The 22,199-nt window shown below is 49.6% G+C and overlaps 1 protein-coding gene across 1 annotated transcript in view; it reads left to right on the top strand.

Annotated features, from left to right (window-relative positions):
• ric8a (ric8 guanine nucleotide exchange factor A) overlaps positions 1 to 22,199 on the top strand; it is a 473,887-nt gene that overhangs the window by 5,142 nt on the left and 446,546 nt on the right. The window contains exon 3 of the mRNA XM_070534856.1: positions 9,821 to 10,037. Within this exon, the coding sequence (XP_070390957.1) occupies positions 9,821 to 10,037 (217 nt within the window). The remainder of the gene's footprint in view (positions 1 to 9,820; positions 10,038 to 22,199) is intronic.

Here is a 22,199-nt window from a genome sequence, read left to right as displayed (position 1 = left end):
ACTTAAATTGAGGACGACACAACGAGCTATGGAACGAAGAATGATGGGCGTAACATTAAGGGATAAGAAAAGAGCAGATTGGGTGAGGGCACAAACGCAAGGTAATGACATCTTAGTTGAAATAAAAAAAAAGAAATGGGCATTTGCAGGACATGTAATGAGGAGGGAAGATAACCGATGGTCATTAAGGGTTACGGAGTGGATTCCAAGGGAAGGGAAGTGTAGCAGGGGGCGGCAGAAAGTTAGGTGGGCGGATGAGATTAAGAAGTTTGCAGGGACGTCATGGCCACAATTAGTACATAACCGGGGTTGTTGGAGAAGTATGGGAGAGGCCTTTGCCCTGCAGTGGGCATAACCAGGCTGATGATGATGATGATGAGGGTCACTGGGTATGTGCCAGTGACCCTTCAACGAATTGAAATCGCCAAGTATGAAGAGGGGTGATTTTGAGTAACTAACTAACAGCTGATTGACAACATTGTGCAGTTTGTTACAGAAGTACAGTGATGCAGTTGGGGGGCCGATAATAGACAGAAAATTATTTTGCGAGAATGAATGAGCATGCGTGCACACATGCTCAAATGGGGATACAATTGGAATGACATGAGAAGCAAGAGTATCGGCAACCGCCAGCAGAACACCACCACCGGACTAGTAATCAAAATAACATCAGTAAAATTTGTAGCACTTTATATTGTAAACACGGATTCACTGGGAGAGTTGTGTCGGCCCAGATGACAGGGTAGCTGCCGAGGACACGGCAGTGGACAAACCGTAGAGCCCCTTGCCAGGGCTGTCATCAATGCCACGCTTGATTGTTGCGACTAGCATAGTCAATGAACGCATCATGGCTGCGTTCTGTGGGAGATGTCGGTAGGACTGGGTGTAGGATCCGCGCTTAGCAATAGTCGACGAACGGGTGGCAGCTGTGTTTTCCTGGAGACGTCGGTAGGGCCGGGTGTAGGATCACTGCTCAGCAGCGATTGGCAGGGACCAGGTTGTGGGGCAGGCCCGAGTCCTCGCCTGTCTGGCCAGTCAGCTCCATCCACCAGGCACAGCTCAACCATAGACGGTCACCCACGGATGTCCCCGGAACAGCCCAGTTCTTTGGCGCAGCAGGACTGCCTCCTGGCTCTGCCTAGGGACACTATGCCACTCCATCACGAACCGGCACTGCTTCCTTGTCGCCAGCCTTCTGAGCCTCGCAGTGCACGCTCTCTTCCGCCCTGGCCTCACACTTTTTTTTCCCTCTTCTCTCTTTTTAATTTCCCGCCACTCATAATTTTTTTTTTTTCGGGCTGTTTTCCTTCTTGTGTTTTGTTGCAGTTGTTAAACACATCTTGCAACACATGTACGACATTGCGTGCATATCACACATATTCCCCGAGTGGCATTTTCCTTGTTAGAGTAGATAGAAGTCCTGATTGTTGCATGAGGCACTTAACCCTTTCGCTGTCGGACCTTTCTGGCCGTGACGCACCCCCAGTGTCGGCTTGGTTTCAGGGAATGAGCATAACAGGGAATGAACATAGTGTAATGAAGCAGACGCGCCCCTGTGTATGTGCCGTCTGAAGAGGAAGACGAAGGGCCGTGCCGTGATCTCGAGCGACCCCGTGCTTCGGACAGCCCTTGCAGTGCCTTGTTTTGCCTAGCGTTCCACAACGTCGTGAACGAGAATAAACCTCATCGCATTTGGTGGAGGTTGCTGAGATCCTTCGCCTCGTCCTGGAGCTCCGCACTCGAACCCTGCCAACAAGATCGCCTTGCACTATGCCTGATCCCGCCACCTCGTTGCCCGCCCCACCGGCTGCCACTGTCATCTGCGCCGGCGTCCCTCGTCAGCGCGACCCACCCATTTTCAGTGGGACCGTTGAACACGACGTGGAAGACTGGCTCTCATCGTACGAACGTGTAAGTGCCCATAACCGATGGGATGACCAGTCTAAGCTGACCAACGTGCCGTTCTACCTCGCCGACGTAGCCAAACTTTGGTTCTTCAACCACGAATCAGACTTTACAAGCTGGTCCGCCTTTAAGACTCTGTTTGCAGAAGTGTTTGATCGCCCAGCTGTGCGTACGCTACGCGCTGAACAGCGTCTACGCCAGCGCGCACAGCAGCCTGGAGAAACATTCCCCAGCTACATCGAGGATGTTCTCGATTTGTGCAAGCGGGTCAATCCCAGCATGTCAGAGGATGACAAGATCGAACACATCCTCAAGGGCATCGAGGACAGCGCATTCCAGATGTTGCTGGCCAAAGGCCCAACTAGCGTATCCGTCCTCATTAACCTCTGCCAGAGCTTTGACGAGCTGCGCCGCCAACGTTCCATCGCCCGCCAGAACATCCAGCACGCCGATTCCGTCTCCAGCATCGCGGTTTCTACCGAATTCACCAACTCGACCCTCTCGCAGCATATCAAAGATTTTATCCGTGAAGAGGTGGCCAGGCAGCTCTCGCTGCTGCCTCACAGTGACGCACCTACGGCAGCTTTGCCTCCAACGCTGCAGGAAGCCATCCGAAATCACATATCTGAAGCGCTTCCTGCAGCTCCTACAACCCCCCCACCCAACCCTATGAGTGTGCCGCTGGCCCATACCAACTTTGCCAACCACCCTACGTCGCTGCCGCTCAGTTATGCAGCCGTGGTTGCACGGCCACCTGCGCAGACCGCTTCCTTTCCATCGCCCATGAATCCGGCTTCATTTCAAGTTGCCCGACCGTCACCACACTTTTTTCGTCCCACCGAGACGTGGCGCACTCAAGACAACCGGCCTATCTGCTTCGCCTGCGGCATTGCTGGCCATGTGGCACGCTTCTGTCGCCGCCGCGCCTCACCTGCGTGTACCAGCTTTGACAGGCCCCGCTACGCACCACAATACGCCGCCACACCTCCATTATCACCGCGACGTCTCGACACTGATCGCCGGTTGGAAACTCGGCGTTCCCCTTCCCCTCGTCGGCGTTCGATTTCGCCCCTGCGTCGTCGAGTTCCCACTGAAGAGGGAAACTGACTGCTGCAGTTCCTGAGGCAAGAACTGCAAATACGTCGATTTTCTCAAGACCTCAATCTTCGCCGCAAAATGTAATTACCGTTTTTGTAGAGGGAGTACCAGCAGTGGCACTAGTCGATACTGGAGCAGCCGTTTCCGTCATTCACGAGGGCCTTTGCCGCAAGCTACGAAAAGTGACTACAGCTCGCTCTGGCCTGGTGCTCGCCACTGCCAGTGCGCAGCGAATCCACCCTTCAGCTGTATGCACGGCCCGTGTCGTCATCAACGACGTTCTGTACATAATCGAGTGTTTCGTGCTACCATCGTGCTCTCACGACCTCATCATTGGTTGGGATTTCCTGTCACGTCATCATGCTGTCATTGACTGTTCACGTGCAGAAGTGTCGCTTTTACCACTATGTGAATCACTGCCGACCAGCTCTCCTCACTTTGCCGACAAACTCACTGTTGATGCCGACACAACCGTACCTCCTGAGTCGTCGATGGCTGTTGTCTTGTCGTCTGATTCCGCATCTGACGCCACCGTAGTGTTCACGCCGTCCGATGTGTTTGCTCAACGCAAGGGCATTGTTCTTCCGTTTGCCGTGCTTACTGTAACCTCTGGCTCAACTGTGATGCTGGTCACCAACTACTACCAGTACCCGATCAGCCTACTGCGTGGAGAGACGGTAGGATACTTTCAAGCGGTCGACTACGTCGACGACTTCGATGTTCCTGCCGCCTCCCTCCGTCACCTTGACGCCATCGCTTTGGTCTCCGGCTCATCACCTTCAGTGGGTTTTGACAAGGCCATCGACCCTGCACTTTCCCCATCTCATCGCCGCCAACTTCTCGCTCTCCTTCACAAGTTTGTCTCTTCTTTCGACTGTCATCAGACGTCACTGGGCCGTGCCACCGGTGTTTCTCACATCATCGACACTGGTTCCCACTCCCCCTTGCGACAGCGCCCGTATCGTGTCTCTGCCGAAGAGCGCCGAATCATCACGGAGCACGTGGACGACATGCTCCAACGTAAAGTCATCCGTCCCTCTCAAAGTCCTTGGTCTTCACCTGTCGTATTGGTGAGGAAAAAAGATGGCTCCATTCGCTTTTGTGTCGACTACAGACGCCTAAACAAGATAACGAGGAAAGACGTTTATCCTCTGCCTCGAATCGATGACGCTCTCGACTGTTTACAAGGCGCAGAATACTTCAGTTCCTTGGATCTGCGCTCCGGGTACTGGCAAGTTCCCATGGCCAAGCCTGACCGTCCGAAAACCGCATTCGTTACACCCGATGGCCTCTACGAATTTAACGTCATGCCTTTCGGGTTGTGCAACGCGCCTGCTACTTTTGAGCGTATGATCGACACCATCCTTCGTGGCCACAAATGGAAGACCTGTTTATGTTACCTCGACGACATCGTCGTCTTCTCAACCGATTTTCCGACGCACCTCGCTCGCCTGCATGACATTCTGACCTGTCTCGCCTCTGCCGGTCTACAGCTTAACCTCAAAAAGTGCCGCTTTGCTGCAAGCAAGCTAACCATATTGGGTCACGTTATCTCAAAAGACGGCGTCCTCCCGGATCCAGACAAGCTCCGCGCTGTTGCAGAGTTCCCAAGGCCCACGTCTATCAAAACCCTCCGAAGTTTTATTGGCTTATGTTCTTATTTTCGTCGCTTCGTACCCAATTTCGCATCCATCATGGCGCCTTTGACAAGTTTACTTTCCGCCAGTAACGGCATAGCAGCATGGTCACCTGAATGTGATGCAGCATTTCAGCAATTGCGCCACTTGTTGACCTCACCACCGATTCTTCGCCACTACGACCCTGATGCTCCCACGGAAGTCCATACTGACGCCAGCGGAGTTGGCCTTGGCGCGGTCTTAGCGCAACGGAAAGCTGGCTATGATGAATACGTCGTCGCTTATGCGAGCCGTACTCTAAAGAAAGCAGAATTAAATTACTCCGTCACAGAAAAGGAGTGTCTAGCGATCATCTGGGCATTAAGCAAGTTTCGCCCATACCTTTACGGCCGTTCTTTCGCCGTTGTTACTGACCACCATGCCCTTTGTTGGCTTTCTTCCTTGAAAGACCCGTCTGGACGCTTGGGACGTTGGGCGCTTCGCTTGCAAGAGTACGACATCCGCGTCATGTACCGCTCTGGTCGCAAGCACTCCGACGCTGATGCGCTCTCTCGCTCCCCACTGACGCCTGATTTGGCGTCGTTGTCAGCTTCCTCGTCCACCCTGTCACCGTTCACCATGCCTGACATGCTCACAGAGCAGCGCAAGGACCCATCCCTTGCAATGTTACTCGACTACCTTGCTGCTCCGTCTGATGTCCCTTCGACACGAGCACTGCGTCGCCAAGCAACCCACTTCTCAGTGCGGGACAACATTCTATATCGCCGAAACTACATGCCCGACGGACGCAAATGGCTCCTCGCTATACCTCGTCATATGCGCTCTGACGTCTGCGCGTCTTTTCACGCTGACCCCCTAAGCGCTCATGCCGGCGTCCTCAAAACTTACACAAGGTTGCGTCAGCGCTATTATTGGAGAGGCATGTACAACTTTGTGCAAAAGTACATTCAGTCTTGCACTACATGCCAACAAAGCAAAACACCTACACAGCGTTTCACAGGACTGTTGCAGCCGCTGCCATGCCCGTCTCGTCCGTTCGACCGCGTCGGCATCGACCTCTACGGCCCGTTTCCATGCAGCGGGCGTGGAAATCGGTGGATTATTGTCGGCGTAGATCACCTTACTCGCTACGCTGAGATTGCAGCACTGCCAGCAGCGACCGCCCGTGACGTTGGTTTTTTCATCCTTCGCAATTTTGTCCTTCGCCACGGTGCTCCCCGAGAATTACTGAGTGATAGGGGCCGTGTCTTCCTGTCGGAGGGCATCCAAGCCCTCCTCGCTGAGTGCAGGATAATTCATCGCAAATCGACCGCGTACCATCCCCAAACCAACGGTCTTACCGAGCGCTTCAATCGCACACTTGGCGACATGTTGCGGATGTATATTTCATCCGACCACTCCAACTGGGACACCGTACTCCCCTTTGTTACGTTCGCGTACAACACCGCGACGCAAGCGACCACCGGCTTTTCCCCCTTTTTCCTTGTGTATGGCCGTGAGCCATCATGCCCTTTGGACACCATACTGCCGTACCAACCTGACGCTACAGAGTATACTCCGCTTTCCGAAGTCGCCAAATATGCTGAAGATTGCCGTCAGCTGGCACGTGCCCTGACTAGTGAGACTCAAGAACGTCAAAAGACAAGACATGACCGTGCTCATCAACCACCGCCCAACTTTGTTCCTGGTTCACTTGTGTGGCTTTGGATACCAGCCAACATTCCTGGCCTTTCTTCCAAACTCCTGGCGCGTTATCACGGTCCATACCGTATAATCGAGGCCACTTCACCGGTCAACTACATCGTCGAGCCGCTCACCGTGTCACCAGACCTGCGTCGTCGTGGGCGAGAGACAGTACATGTCAACCGCCTGAAACCGTACTACGACCCGCTCATCTTCTCCACGCCCTGAGTCGCCAGGATGGCTACGCTTAGCTCCCGGGGCATTGTAATGAAGCAGACGCGCCCCTGTGTATGTGCCGTCTGAAGAGGAAGACGAAGGGCCGTGCCGTGATCTCGAGCGACCCCGTGCTTCGGACAGCCCTTGCAGTGCCTTGTTTTGCCTAGCGTTCCACAACGTCGTGAACGAGAATAAACCTCATCGCAATAGCAATTTATTTTTGATTATGATTGGTATGCAAATAACATAGTCAATGCAATGTGCACATTTCAGTGTTCTGCAGCTGTTGTTAGTAAACATAATCATCATCATCAGCCTGACTATAAAATCCGTTCAACATCCGAATCTGACGATGCGGAACCCTCTTCCTCGCATGCGACTCTGTCCGAGTCCGAATCCGAGCTCGGCTCGTATTCTGAATCGCAATTGAGCCACCGCTCCAATGAGCAGACGAAGGTCCCGCGCGCCGAGCCATCCGAAAGTAACCGCGCACAGGGAGGATGCGCTTTCAGTCGCCCATACAACAGAGAGAAATGGGATGTTGCGTGATCAAGAAGACAGAGGGAGATGGAAAAAGGCTAAACAAAGTTCGAAGGGCTTTACGTTTACTGCTGCGAGTCGGATGCGAGGGTGCGACGAGAGAGCGAAAGCAGCAATCGAGTCACCCTTTTTGGAGAGGCAACGGCATGTGCGCCTGAACTTGACGTGTCGTAGCAGGCACACCAACAGAAAAAAAATAAAAACCTTCAAACCAGCGGAGATTGCAGAACAACCCTTGAACCCATAACCACACGCGCGCGACGCATGATCTAGCGAACGCGGAGCCACCGCGCCACTCAGCAAAGAGAAAGTGGGGAGTGGCAGTCGCACCGTACTCTTCACTACATAGATTAACGCCGGTCGGGGCGAATATACGAACTTGTAGAAAGATTCAACAGATGGCGTGGCCAATCCAGGAGTGCCAGCTTTGCACTCAGGCGCGAAATTTTGAACGCACGATAGAGAATGTACCGGTACGTAAGTGACACTGTGGGGGGGGAAGCGCGATGACGTACCAGTAGGTCCGTGACAGCGAAAGGGTTAATCATTATTAAATGTAGAGATTCACTAATGATCATGGTTTATTAATACAGAAGTCAAACCTTGCATGCACCGCTGTAAATATTCATAAATTGTTGCACAAATGTTGATTAAGGTTTAAGTTTACCTATGAAGTGCCTAAATAAAGGGAAATACAATTTCTTGACTCTGCGGTTACAGGTGGACTGAATATAGTTTATATATAATTAGTTTGGTTAAGCCTCTTTAAAATTATAGGTCTGGCCACTCGAACATTGTAAAAAACAACAATCCTGTTGGGGGCTCTCCAACCTGTGATGAGACAAAAAAATGACCACACAGTGGTGGAAACAATCCAAGAGCCATTTATCGCACCTTTTATATTGCAACACCAGCTGGCTGCATTACAGCTAATGGAACATGCCAGTGGTCGCTGATGAATCAAGGAAGTCCGACTCACGACAACACCATATCATGCGAGTATGTTTGCCCCATGCTGGATAGCAATGCCTAATCGTTTTGTGTGCACAGTCACATGAACAGTCGTGCGTGACCTTTTATACATGAATGCCAGCTAGCTGCATTACAACTAATGGAACATGCGAATGGGCACTGACGAATCGAGGAAGTCTGACTCACCACAACAGGATATCGTGTGAGTATGTTTGCCCCATGCTGCACTGCAATGCCTAATCATTAGTGTGTGCAGTCATGCGAACAGAAGCGCATTTGGACTATCGTGTTCGTCTATTCCGGTGCCCCATTTCAAAACCTTTCACGGGATGGTCCCATGAAGCGTGCCGACGGGCGCGTGAGATGTCTGCGCATGCTGCCGATCCTAAGCTCAAGAGAAGGAAGGTCGCTCCCTTTTTGGCCAATATCCATGCTGTCAAGAGGTGCCAACATTGAAACACCAGTGCCATCTCTTGTGCGACTGTGTAACTATTCACTGCTGACAGTGGACATGCGACGCCAGAAAGCAGGATTCCAGGAGATGCAAGTGCCATGCGGAAAAAACATCAGGGGGCACAAGAGAGTTGAGCATTCCCACGCTGTCATGTCTTAAAAGTGGTGTTTAAATCATGGTGACACAAGATGTCTGAAACCTTGTTTGAAGAAACACATCAATTCTCTGAACAAAGGTTAGTGCTCGCACTTGGCTAAACACTGTCGATTTTGATTGTCAAGTTATCTTTCTCGACACATTAGTTTTGTTCACTCACAAACGTCGACAAATGTGAAATAACAGACGCGTTTCATATCAAGCATGCCGAGAGGTGTGTTGGCCAGCCATCACTGGCACTCTTCGAGAAAGAATTCATATTTTTTAACACCTGGCTTCCTTCTATCATGTTATGCTTATTATCTCAACTCTGAAAATGTTGAAATGCATTTGTAGCTTGTCGTTGCCTTGTTATTCTTTTATGGCTGCCCTATTTATTTGTGTCTTCCTTGAAATAAAAAAAGAGTTGCGAGCCAGTGTTTATGTGCGTGTGTTCCTTTGTTTTGTGGTCTCATCAATTGTGTGTGCTAATTTCTACTATAAAATTAATCTATTTGGTTTTTACAATATAAAGCAAATTTTTTTCATATCTGCCAAAATCTTGCGACATGGTTTGGTTGGCCTCTTGAAAACATGTTGGTTGAATCTTTGGATACCTCTAATTAGCCTTATGTTGTGAGGTGCATTAGAAAGAAGCCATGCTAGGGGTACTGTGCTTTTATTTATTTACATGGCAGTGGTTTCTGCCACGCAAATGCGCCAAAATGTCTGAATCTGTTCCTCTGTGTGGAGAAAATATTTGTGGACATAGTGGAACTCGCTGAGCAGTTCAACATTTTGGTTTCCTTCTTTTTTTCAGTGATACTGAGGATGAAGGAAATGGAATTTTAAGCCTATAATTCATTTGCATTTGGAGCTGACATACATGTAAATGGTGATGCAGCCCCCTTAGGTTGGTCGTGGCTCTAGAGATAAACCGATTAGAGATGTCCAGTAGCACAGGGATGCTTTAGTTTACTTGACAGTGCCAGAACTAGAGCATTTTATAGAAACTGACACTTTTTGTTAGGCACAGTTGACGGAAGGTAATATACTGAATGGACAGTCTGTAGCCGATTCCTTTCTACATGTTAAAGCACTGCATCGTAGTGTTCACTGTAAGAACGTTACGAGTTCCTTTACTGTCAGACTATGTCATGTGACACAGAGGCTCTTGCAGCGTCTGGTGTCATGGATCATGGAGGTGGTGTCATCTGAAAGAGCCAAGGAGTCATGCCAGGTGCGGTGCCTGGAAACACTGCGGCTTCTGAGTCGAGACCGGTGCCACCTGGAGGAGGTGTTCTCGGCTGATGTGCTAGCCAGCTTGGCACGTGTGGCCCAACTCACAGGGCGACCCAGTGAGGAGCTTGGCCAGGTTGAACACCTACGTGCACCAGGTGCTTAACTCCAGCTTTAAAACCATAGTGTCAAACCAAATCTGAATTATAGGTGGAGCTGAGCTCAAGCCAGCATTCTTTGAATGGTACCTGAACCAAACCCTAAGAGAAAAAATTAACTGTTGTGTGACACAGCTAGCCAAAAAATTTGGTGTTCTTCAATATAATTTCTTCACTCGTTCGTTATTTTCTTACTTGATCTTCCAAGCCTCCTCATTCGTGCGTGTTGTGTAATGCTGGTTCCCTAACGTCAGGTTAGCTTCAATACAGAAATGTTAAGCAGTGAAGCATATGCAAAAGTAATGCGGCGAAGCAGAACAAGCATAGCATAGAGAAAGAAATTATTCAAGAGGGGACGGTTGGGTGAAAACTGGAAACAACAAATATGTCACGCTAGTATTAACGCCGACCGTTTGCTGCCACGAGCATCGAAACAAAAAAAAGTGAATGTGAAATAAGGAGAACGGAAATTGCTTCATTTTTTAAAATTCTTTCACTGCAAAAGTTCAAATATCCGCATATAAATTAAACTTTGCAGCTTACTACCGTTGCCTAGAGACAGGCGAATCGCCGAATGACGAGCCAGATGCATGCATCATTCATCAGACACTGCTGAAGCATAGAGAAAGAAATTATACAAGAGTGGACACTCCCATAGAGCCCAGCGGCTGTGTTGACTGCCTCTAAAAAAAAGCCTCTAACCCGACAGCTAGAACAGAACTGGCAGAACTTTCCATGTTAATCAGCAAGCGTAAGACAGCTGACATAGGGAAGTATAATATGGATAGAATTGAACATGCTCTCAGGAACGGAGGAAGCCTAAAAGCAGTGAAGAAGAAACTAGGAATTGGCTAGAATCAGATCTATGCGTTAAGAAGCAAAGCCGGCAGTATCATTACTAATATGGATGAGATAGTTCAAGTGGCTGAGGAGTTCTTAGAGATTCATACAGTACCAGTGGCACCCACGACGATAATGGAAAGAGAATAGTCTAGAGGAATTTGAAATCCCACAAGTAACGCCGAAAGAAGTAAGGAAACCCCTAGGGAGCTATGCAGCTGGGGAAGATCAGGTAACAGCAGATTTGTTGAAGGATGGTGGGCAGATTGTTTCAGAAAAACTGGCCGCCCTGTATACGCATGCCTCATGACCTCGAGCTTACCGGAATCTTGGAAGAACGATAACATTATCCTAATCCATAAGAAAGGGGATGTCAAAGACTTGAAAAATAATAGACTGATCAGCTTACTGTCCGTTGCCTACAAAGTATTTACTAAGGTAATCGCAAATAGAATCAGGAACACCTTAGACTTCTGTCAACCAAAGGACCCGGCAGGATTCCGTAAAGGCTACTCAATGATAGACCGTATTCACACTATCAATCAGGTGAAAGAGAAATGTGCAGAATATAACCAACCCTTATATATAGCTTTCATTGATTATGAGAAAGCGTTTGATTCAGTCGAAATCTCAGCAGTCATGGAGGCATTACAGAATCAGGGTGAAGACGAGCCGTATGTAAAAATACTGAAAGATATCTATAGCGGCTCCACAGCCACCGTAGTCCCCCTTAAAGAAGGCAACAAAATCGCAATAAAGAAAGGCGTCAAGCAGAGAGATACGATCTCTCAAATGCTATTCACGGCGTCTTTACAGGAGGTATTCAGATACCTGGATAGGGAAGAATTGAGGATAAGAGCTAATAAAGAATACCTAGTGACTTGTGATTCGCTGATATTGCCTTGCTTAGTAACTCAGGGGACCAATTGCAGTGCATGCTCACTGACCTGAAGAGGCAAAGCAGATGGGTGGGTCTAAAACATAATCTGCAGAAAACTGAAGTAATGTTTAACAGTCTCGGAAGAGAACCGCAGTTTACGATAGGTAACGAGGCACTGGAAATGGTAAGGGAATACATCTACTTAAGGCAGGTAGTGACCGCAGATCCGGCAACAAGACTGAAATAATCAGAAGAATAAGAATGGGCTGGGGTGTGTTTGGCAGGCATTCTCAGTTCATGAACAGCAGGTTGCCATTATTGTTCAAGAGAAAAGTGTATAACAGCTATGACTTATCAGTACTCACGTACGGGGCAGAAACCTGGAGGCTTACGAAAAGGGTTCTACTTAAGTTGAGGACGACACAACGAGCTATGGAACGAAGAATGATGGGCGTAACATTAAGGGATAAGAAAAGAGCAGATTGGGTGAGGGAACGAACGCGAGTTAATGATATCCTAGTTGAAATCAAGAAAATGAAATGGGCATGGGCAGAACACGTAATGAGGAGGGAAGATAACCGGTGGTCATTCAGGGTTACGGACTGGATTCCAAGGGAAGGGAAGCGTACCAGGGGGCGGCAGAAAGTGAGGTGGGTGGATGAGATTAAGAAGTTTGCAGGGACAACATGGCCACAATTAGTACATGACCAGTGTGGTTGGAGAAGTATGGGAGAGGCCTTTACCTTGCAGTGGGCATAACCAGGCTGATTATGGTAATGATGATGATAGAAATGCTTGTTTTGGGCTTTTTGTGCATTCATCCAACGTTGTGGCACCAGGTAAGCAGCAGTAGTTCCCTTACGAAGCTCCACCAGACAGCAGCTGAAAAAATTTAATTACAAGCAAGTGTGATTTTGGTATTAACACATACATTAAAACCTCCTTAATTCGAAGTCCGTCGGACCGCGACACATCATCGAGTTAACCGGGTTTTCGAATGATCAAAAATGGACAAAAAACGAGAAATAAACGTACAAAACGTGGCTGTATTAACACTCCACCTTTATTTCACCTGAAAAACGGTCACTTGAAGTAGTCATCAATGCGTGACTGCTTGGCGCGGTAGTTAGCCGCACCGTAGGCTGCGTCCTCCAGTTTGCCTACAGTGCGTAGCAATTCACTGTTACCGCCGCTACACTCCACAAAACTGCGCACAACGTTGAGTGACTCGGCTGCAGCTAAAGCTGGTGCTCGGGCGGGCTCAACATCGCCTTCACCTTCGTTGGACGGCCCGTTGTCACTTATTTGTCCTTCCAAGTCGGCATAACACGTGTGGACATCAAGTTCCGCGCTCAAATATTTCGCAGAGGTCAATCCGTTGCTCTCGTTGCTGTTTTCTTCGTCGAAGTCAGTCATGCGCGCCTACATTGACTCGCCTTCATCATCCTATGTGCAGTTGGCATCAGATGCATCCTCGGAACTGTCATCTTGTTGCTTAGAAAAACCAGCGTGCATAGAGCAACGCCTGATCATATCTCCCTCCACCTGCTTCCAGGCGTACACGATTAGGCAAATGGCACCCAGTAGGTCCACGGAATATTGTTTGCCGTTATCGTAGCACAACAAGATCGTTTTGAGCAATTGGCAGCGATAAATCTTCCTCGCTTGCAGAATAACGCCTTGGTCCATAGGCTGCGATACAGCTGTAAAGTTCGGCGGCAGGAAGACAAGCCTAACTGCTGTCAAGTTCTGGATGTTGGCATGGGCTGGGCAGTTGTCGACAACAAAAACAACGTTTTGTCCCGCGGCAGCAAACTTACTGTCAAGGTGCCTCATGTACTCCTCGAACAGCGCTGCCGTCATCCAAGCCTTTTTGTTACTTCTGTACAGCACGTCATCCTTAAGAGGAAGTCGTGCGTTCTTGAAGAACCGAGGCTTCTCCACTTTTCCGATGACCAGCAGCGGGAGTTTGTGACTGCCGGACATATTTGCACCAAACAGAACGGTTATTCTGTCCTTGGGTTGTTTTTTTCCCGTGACTACTGCATCCTTTGGGGCTAACGTCTTCGTTGGCAGCATTTTATAAAACAATGCGGCCTTGTCGATGTTGTAAACATCTTCCTCTGCATACTGCTGAAGCAGCGGAGCCAATGTACACTTTTTCCAATTTTCGACAACATTTGGGTCGATGCTCCCGCTTTCGCCGCACACTGTCACGAACGTGAGGATATTGCGGTCTTTAAATCTGGACAACCAGCCGTTGCTGCACTTAAATGCTTCATGGCCCAGCCGCAGTGCAAGCTCATCGGCCTTTTCGCGCAGCAGCGTGCCGTTCACAGGCTGGTGTGCTGCATTTGCATGCTGAAGCCACTTTATCAAGGCGTCTTCAACGTCCGGATACGCAAGAAAACGAATCCTTGTCCGCTTCCTCGAGTGCGCCTTCCCGTAGGCTTTGAGGATCTTTGTCTCATTCTTCAATATTGTCGAAAGAGCCGATAAAGGCACCTTGTGCTTTTCCGCCAGCTGTGTTTTGGAGCTCGTCCATTTTTCAGCCTCCTCATTAAGGCACACTTTCTGGCAGAGAGTCAGAGTTCTGTACTTCGGCATTTTCCTAACACCAACACCGCGCACGTGGTTAAGAATAACTAGCAGAGCACTGAACACGTCTGGTCGCGGCACCGAACAATCAAACCACTACGAGCAATGCCTTCCGCAAGCTAGACAAAGAAACAACGGAAACGAAACGAAAAAAATTTCGACCTAGCGGCATCTGGTTGTTGCTTCGCCAACTAAAGCTAGCCTCCGAAACCGGCTGTAGCACTGTGCCGGTTTCGGAGGCACAACAAAGCGCCGGAAACAGGATGCATGGATGGATGGATGATTGAGGCTCAACCCTTTGAATAGGGCGGTGGAGGCACGTGCCACCTAGCACAGAAAGTTGATTTAAAGTGCTGCCTGGCTGCCACTCCGGCAGCTATACTGGCCTCAGAGAATGGCACATGAAATTTTTTGTTGCGGATACGGAGGCACGGAAAAATCACGGAAGCCATGGTTTAAACTGACGTATTATCCGGATTTGGGCACGCTGGCTGTTTAAGTTATCCGGCAAAATTTGCATGCAAACTGTTGGGACCGCCGAAAACCTTCGAATTACACGGGATTTCGAATAAACCGAGTTCGAATTAACGAGGTTTTACTGTACGACTAATGCGTCTAGAAGCGAAATGTGCAAAAGTGGTGAATGTTCGGCATTACAAACAAAAGCAGTTCGCTTTTACATACACGGCGTACAAAATACCTGACTCATCCCAAACAATGCCGTACATACCATGAAAACATCCTATTTACAAGCATTCTGCTCTTCCCGGGCCTTACTTCCTGCACTTTGAGTGCACAAATACACGGACTACTGCGCGTTTCCAGAAGAACTTGGCTACAACCAACGCAATAGTACGTTACAAATATATAGAGGTGGTTCAGCACAATGTGTTGGCGGGCTAGTTGGTGCGAATCCATTAATACTTTGTTTAGCGCAAAACAACAGACACAAGAAAGAAGACAGGACAAGGCGCCTTGTCCTGTCGTCTTTCTTGTGTCTGTTGTTTTGCGCTAAACAAAATATACATAGAGGTGGCCACAACACAAGCTCTCAACCAGACCATGCTGGACGCTCACAGGATTCCTTCTACTTGCACTTCTGCAAGTAGAAGAATTCCTTCTACTCGCATTCAAGACAAATGCTTGGGTGCAAAGCCTGTCTTCAGTCGTTCGAAACACAGAATTTTCGAGTTACAAGTTCCTGGCGTTATCTTTAGTGCGTTCTGCCGGCGAAAGCAACATGCTCCCGTGTTATCACTCTTGGCAATTGCTCGTTGCGTTTTCGACAAGCGTGACTACCGAAAGAAGGCTTAAATTGTTGCGGGGCCATAAAACTTGTCACAAACTTGTCGCAGTAAGGTTCAGTATGTGCCAAACTAACTGTCACCATGATCGAGCGGCCTTTCGCTGCGTTACGACAGGCGCAGCGAGTGTGCCTCATAAATAAAAAAAAATTACCGAAAATAATTTTCAGCAGTGTTGGTTGGGCATCAGAGAAAGTGCCACGAACTTGTCTTGTCAGTGCATTAAAGCACGAAACTTAACTGAACACCTACGCCAAGTTGTCTTTCACTGATCACGTCACAGTGCCAGGCACCCACTGAGCTTAAGCACCCACTGCACTCACTGCCCCCACTGCACTTGAAAAGTATCCCAAAAAGTAACAAAATTAGTTACAATGATGTTGGGGGTCAGAGAAAGCACCAAAACTTGTAGCAGTAAGATTCAGTACACGCGAAACTGCCGTCACAGCGCTCTGTAAAACTAGCATGCCCAAAAACTACCGAAATAAATTAACATAATATTGGGACTCATAGAAAGCGTCTCAAACATCTCCTCTCCCAGTATAAATCATTAATTCAAATTAACTTCGCCACGACAACCACGCCGTTTTTCGTTACCTGCGTTGCAAGTCTAACCTAGGTGCGGTGCCGTAAGCCTAATTGCTTGAAATGCATCGTGGACTGTCAAACGAAATTTCTTGCCTTGCTGTAGTCCAATAGTGCAGTGGTGCCATGTTGAAATTCAGAAGGAACACAAGAATTTGCTGGGAGCCAACCAAACCAGGCCAAATCCAAAAATAGGAAAACAGGCAGGCAGGTTGCCGAACAGGCCAGCGCTCACATGCGCAGCCGGTCTTGCTCGCTTCGGCCAGCGTAAGAAGGGGCAATTGTCATGGGATGAAGGCCTGTCCCTTTGATTTCCAATTACTCCTGTGCTGTGCCAACTGATTCCAACTTGCGCCTGCTAATTTCATCACCCCACATACTCTTTTGCCGTCCTCGACTGCATTTCCCTTCTCTTGGCACCAATTCTGTAAACCTAATGGAATACTGGTTATCTAACCTATGTATTATGTGACCTGCCCGGCTCCATTTCTTTCTCTTGATGTCAATAGGAATATCGGCTATGCCCGTTTCTTTCTGATTCTTACCGCTCTCTTCCTGTCTCTTAACGTTATACCTATCATTCTTCGTTCCATAGCTCTTTGTGCGGTCCTTACCTTTTTTTCAAGCTTCTTTTTCAGTCTCCAATTTTCTGTCCCATATGTTAGCACTGGTAGAATGCACTGATTGTACATCTTTCTTTTAGTGATAATGGTAAGTTTCTAGTAAGGATCTGAGTATGTCTGCCATATGTGCTCCAACCTAATTTTATTCTTTGAAGCTCCTTCTCATGATCAGGGCCCCTGTGAGTAATTGTATCTATTTCTTAATTATGCACGCGTCCACCCACCATTGCCTGTCACAGTATGAGCCCACTAATAATTGCCTAATAATATGCCTAATAATTGTACTGGTAGACCTTTATGGATGTGCCTGTGGTGATCTGAGCACTTAACGACAGTAAAGGACATGCATTCACTTTTTAGAACTGCCTGATTTTACGGACATTTTTGCGGCCCCTATGGAGTCCGAAAAATCGGACGTTGACTGTACAACTGATGAAAAGGATGCTTTAAATGGTCCATGGGGCAAATGCATGGTGGAAGGAGCACGAGAACAGAAAGGACATTGAGGAATGAACGGGAAAGGAAGTCTGCCACTGCTGAGCTCAAGAAACAAAGTGCTGGCTGATGCCAAGATGCAGGTCTCCCTCATCCAACCAAAATAAACTGTTTAAAGCAGTGAAACGTGACATTGAGGTGTTGTGCACTGGCTGAGAGTATGTCAGGACAGTTGAGGTTGACACACCAGCTGTTGAAAGAGTTGTTCAAAGTTCGGGCCCCATACCAATGAGCTTGCTAACAGTTGATAAAAATAGCTCATATCCCCTTCAGTCACAGCGTCCACGTTTATGTGCGCGACCTACTTTTGCCACTTCTGTGCAATGGTAGCAAGGAATAAATCACAATTATTAAGCTTAGGGCAAATTGAACATTCTGCTAATTTGCTTCTGAGTGATATGTGTCGTTACAGAGTACTGCTTTGGTGGAGGCACTATACCGTGTTCTACATGATGCTTGACATGAGGCATGTCGTTAGCAACCTTGAAGTATATCTTTTTCTTTCTTAAAATGCTTGAGGCCAATGAATAACCTGTGCAAGTAATTCGAGTGGGGGATTTAATCCCTTTTATGAAGAAACGTAGCATGACTGACTTTACAATATTCAAATTGTAGCGAAGAGAGACGCTAGTGGGTTCAGCGCTACTGGCTCTAAACGGTAGTGGGTCGAGCGCTCCTGCTCAGCAACGGCTCTCGTGCTTGGAAGCTGTGACTGTCCTGCCCGTCGACGTTGCGCTGCTCCGAGCTCTGCCTAATAAACACCTTTAGAATTAGTGGAGTGTGCGGGGTACCCTCAGACGATCATCCTGGAACTCCGGTCTCGTACCCTACCATCTACCATGCCCCAAGACGCCTCCCAGCAAACGCCTCCTCCTGCACCCACTGCGTGTCATGGGGTGCCTCGTCATCGCGACCCTCCTATCTACACTGGAGCGGACGACACTGACGTGGACGAATGGCTCACGGCGTACGACAGGGTAGGCGACCATAACAAGTGGGACGAAGCGGCCAAACTGAGCCATGTTCTGTTCTACCTCGCTGGAGTTGGCAGCCTGTGGTATAACAACTATCAAGCAGAGTTCCAGACATGGTCGGAATTTAAGACTTCTCTCGCCGATGTATTTGGTCGCCCTGCTGTTCGCAAGCTGCGTGCCGAGCAACGTTTGCGAGAACGAGCTCAACAGCCAGGCGAAACTTTCACCAGCTATATCGAAGATGTCCTGGACCTATGCAGGAAAGTCGATTCGACCATGGCGGAATCTGATCGAATCCGAAACATCCTGAAGGGCATAGAAGACGACGCCTTTAACATGTTGCTGGCCAAAAGTCCACGCTCTGTGGCTGAAATTGTCACACTGTGTCAGAGCTATGAAGAACTCCGCAGGCAGCGGTCACTGACACGCCGATCTCTACCGCGTGACGAACACCTCGCTGGTTTGGCCGCCATGTCCAACCAGGCAGCGTTGCTCGCAGAAATGAAGGTGTTCGTCCGCGAGGAAGCTGCCCAGCAACTCTCGTTGATGGATTTTGCACAGCCGCTGTCGGTACACGCGCCTACGCCAAGTTTTGCACCTCCGCTTTGCCGTGTCATAGCGCAAGAACTGCACGAGGTCTTGCCTGAGCACCACCAGCGTGTTCCTGCGGCTGCGCCTCACAGCTACGCCGAAGTCATGGCCAGGCCCCAACAGATCCCGACAGCTGTGCCACTCAGCTACGCGGAAGTCGTCACCCAGCCTCAACAACTCCCTCAGCGGGGACCTCTCACGTACGCCGAAGTCCTCGCTATGCCCCGACAACAGGCTGCTATGCAATCAATTCACCAGCCGCCACGTCTAACGCGTCCTGCCACATAGATGGGACCTGCCGCAACGACTCGGTGGCGTACAGCGGACAATCGACCGATATTTGCGTGCGGCTACATAGGCCACGTCACGCTACTGTAGTCACGTGCAGTCGCCTAGCGCTACACCATATGGGCCAAGTTTTACGGTGGGTTCTCCGCGCCCTTATTACGACGACGAACCTCGGGCTGCGTCACCACCATTGCGCCAGTCCGCCAACATCCGCTGCTCAACTTCTCCACGCCGACGCTCCCCATCACCGATGCGGCCTCGGCCCGAAGCTCGGGATGAGGAAAACTAATCGTCGCAGTCCATGAGGCAAGGACTGAGACCCCATCGAAACGCAGAAGTCCTCAACGTAGCCCGACCAATGTGATAGACGTGTTAGTTGACGGTGTGCGCACATATGCCCTCGTGTATACTGGAGCCGCTGTATCAGTTATGGACGCAAAGCTTTGTCGCTTCCTTCGAAAGGTTACGACGCCCATTGCTGGACTCGCCCTCCGAACAGCAGGCACACAGCGTATTCACCTGATTGTGGCATGCACCGCTCGTGTTCTCATCGAGGACGTTGTATACGCCGTCGAATTTATTGTGATTTCATTGTGCTCCCACGAAGTTATTCTGGGGTGGGACTTTCTCGCCCGCCACGATGCCGTCATTCATTGCGCATGGGCCGAACTAGAACTGTCGCCGATCGCAGATATGACGCTTGCCGATAATGCTTCGTTTGTGCATAAACTACTCGTCAGGCACGACACAAACGTTCCTGCCAACTCGTCAGTGATTGTGTCAATGCAGTGCAGCAGCCTCTCTGACGCCATCGCACTACTTTCTCCGTCGGGCCACTTTTATACTCGAAAAGGTCTGCTGCTGCCTTTTGCGACTGTGAACGTCAAACAGGGCTCCACAGCTATTTTTGTCTGTAACCCCTTCCCATACCCTGTGATGCTGCTTCAAGGCGAATGTCTTGGCCACGTGGAAGTGATCGACGCCGTACAAATTACGGATGTTCCCGAAGACACGTCCTGCGCCAGTTACAACACGCTCGGTTCTCTCTCTACGTTGGACCCTTTGCCCACAGGTGTGTTCGATTCATCTATTGCCGATGGCCTCACCCCACCTCAGCGTTCACAGCTTCTGCGCATCTTAGAAGAATTTCGTTCTTCTTTTGATGTCGGGCAACCTTCCCTTGGCCGGGCGTCTGCTGTCACGCACCATATTGACACTGGCTCCCAACCGCCATTGCGGCAATGACCATATCGCGTCTCTGCCACAGAACGTCGTGTGATTAATGAGCAAGTGGACGATATGCTTCGCTGCGAAGTGATCCGACCCTCGAACAGTCCATGGGCATCTCCTGTCGTCCTTGTTACGAAAAAAGACGGCTCGGTACGGTTCTGTGTAGACTATCGGCACCTGAACAAGATCACTCGCAAAGATGTATACCCGCTGCCGCGAATCGATGACGCCATCGATAGCCTACACGGAGCAGAATTCTTTTCATGTCTAGATTTACGCTCCGGCTATTGGCAAGTACCCATGGCTGACGTCGATAGGCCGAAGACAGCCTTTGTCACACCCGACGGCTTATACGAATTTAACGTCATGCCGTTTGGACTCTGTAATGCGCCAGCAACCTTTGAACGCATGATGGACACAGTTCTCCGCGGTTTGAAGTGGCACACGTGCTTATGTTATCTCGACGACATTGTTGTTTTTGCCTCTGACTTCACCACGCACCTTCAACGCCTACGGCGTGTTTTGACGTGCTTAGCAAACGCTGGCCTCCAACTGAACCTAAAGAAGTGCCGATTTGCAGCGCGGCAGCTCACGATACTAGGTTACGTCGTCTCGAAGGAGGGAATCCTCCCCGATCCAGACAAACTTCGTGCCGTAGCTGAATTTCCTAAACAGACGTCCGTCAAAGAACTGCGCAGTTTTGTAGGTTTGTGTTCCTACTTCAGGCGCTTCATTCGCAATTTTGCCGCCGTCATATCGCCCCTGACGAAGCTCCTTGGCAGCAACGGACCTCTCCATTCGTGGTCGTCCGAGTGCGACGAGGCGTTCACTAAGCTCCGCCCTTTTCTGACGTCTCCTCCCATTTTGCGGCACTACGACCCAACGGCACCTATTGAGGTACACACAGATGCCAGCGGTGTTGGCCTCGGCGCTGTACTAGCGCAGCGCAAAGAAGGGTTTCCTGAATATGTTGTGGCATATGCAAGCCATATGCTTACTAAAGCCGAGACCAATTACACCGTCACGGAAAAAGAATGCCTGGCGATCATCTGGGCGCTTACCAAGTTCCGGCCCTATTTGTATGGTCTACAATTTAATGTCGTCACGGACCACCATGCACTATGCTGGCTGTCGTCATTGAAGGATCCCTCAGGCCGTCTCAACCGCTGGGCGCTTCGCTTACAGGATTACGATATCCGCGTACTGTATTGGAATGGACGCCAGCACGCTAATGCTGACGCCCTCTCACGTTCTCCCTTGCCAGTCGACAATCCCTTCTGCTCAATATCCCAGCTTGACGTTTCTTCCGTCGACATTGGGACCATCGCTTCTGAGCAGCGCAAGGACCCCTGGATTGCCTCCATCATAGACTGCCTTGCTGATCCATCATCGCAGCCCACCACTCGTGCATTGCGCCGTCAAGCTCGCCATTTCGCCATTCGAGACGACCTGCTTCACCGACGCAATTACACCTCTGACGGCCGTCAGTGGTTATTAGTTGTACCTCGAAGCCTGTGTTCTGAAATCTGCGCATTGTTCCACTCTGATCCACAGTGTGCTCACTCGGGACTTTTCAAAACCTACCAGCGCCTCCGACGACGCTACTACTGGTGGGGAATGTACAACTACATTCAAAAGTTCGTTCGCTCATGCCCCGACTGCCAGCGCTGAAAATCTTCACCCCACCACTCGCCAGCTGGTCTGCAGCTTCTACCCTGCCCTATCCGGCCGTTCTGGCGCGTTGGCATTGATTT

The sequence above is a fragment of the Dermacentor albipictus genome, chromosome 3 (assembly GCF_038994185.2).
Source record: "Dermacentor albipictus isolate Rhodes 1998 colony chromosome 3, USDA_Dalb.pri_finalv2, whole genome shotgun sequence".
In the NCBI taxonomy this organism is placed as follows: domain Eukaryota; kingdom Metazoa; phylum Arthropoda; class Arachnida; order Ixodida; family Ixodidae; genus Dermacentor; species Dermacentor albipictus.
The sequence above is the reverse complement of the archived record's forward strand: the minus strand, read 5'-3'. Positions and strand labels throughout refer to the sequence as shown.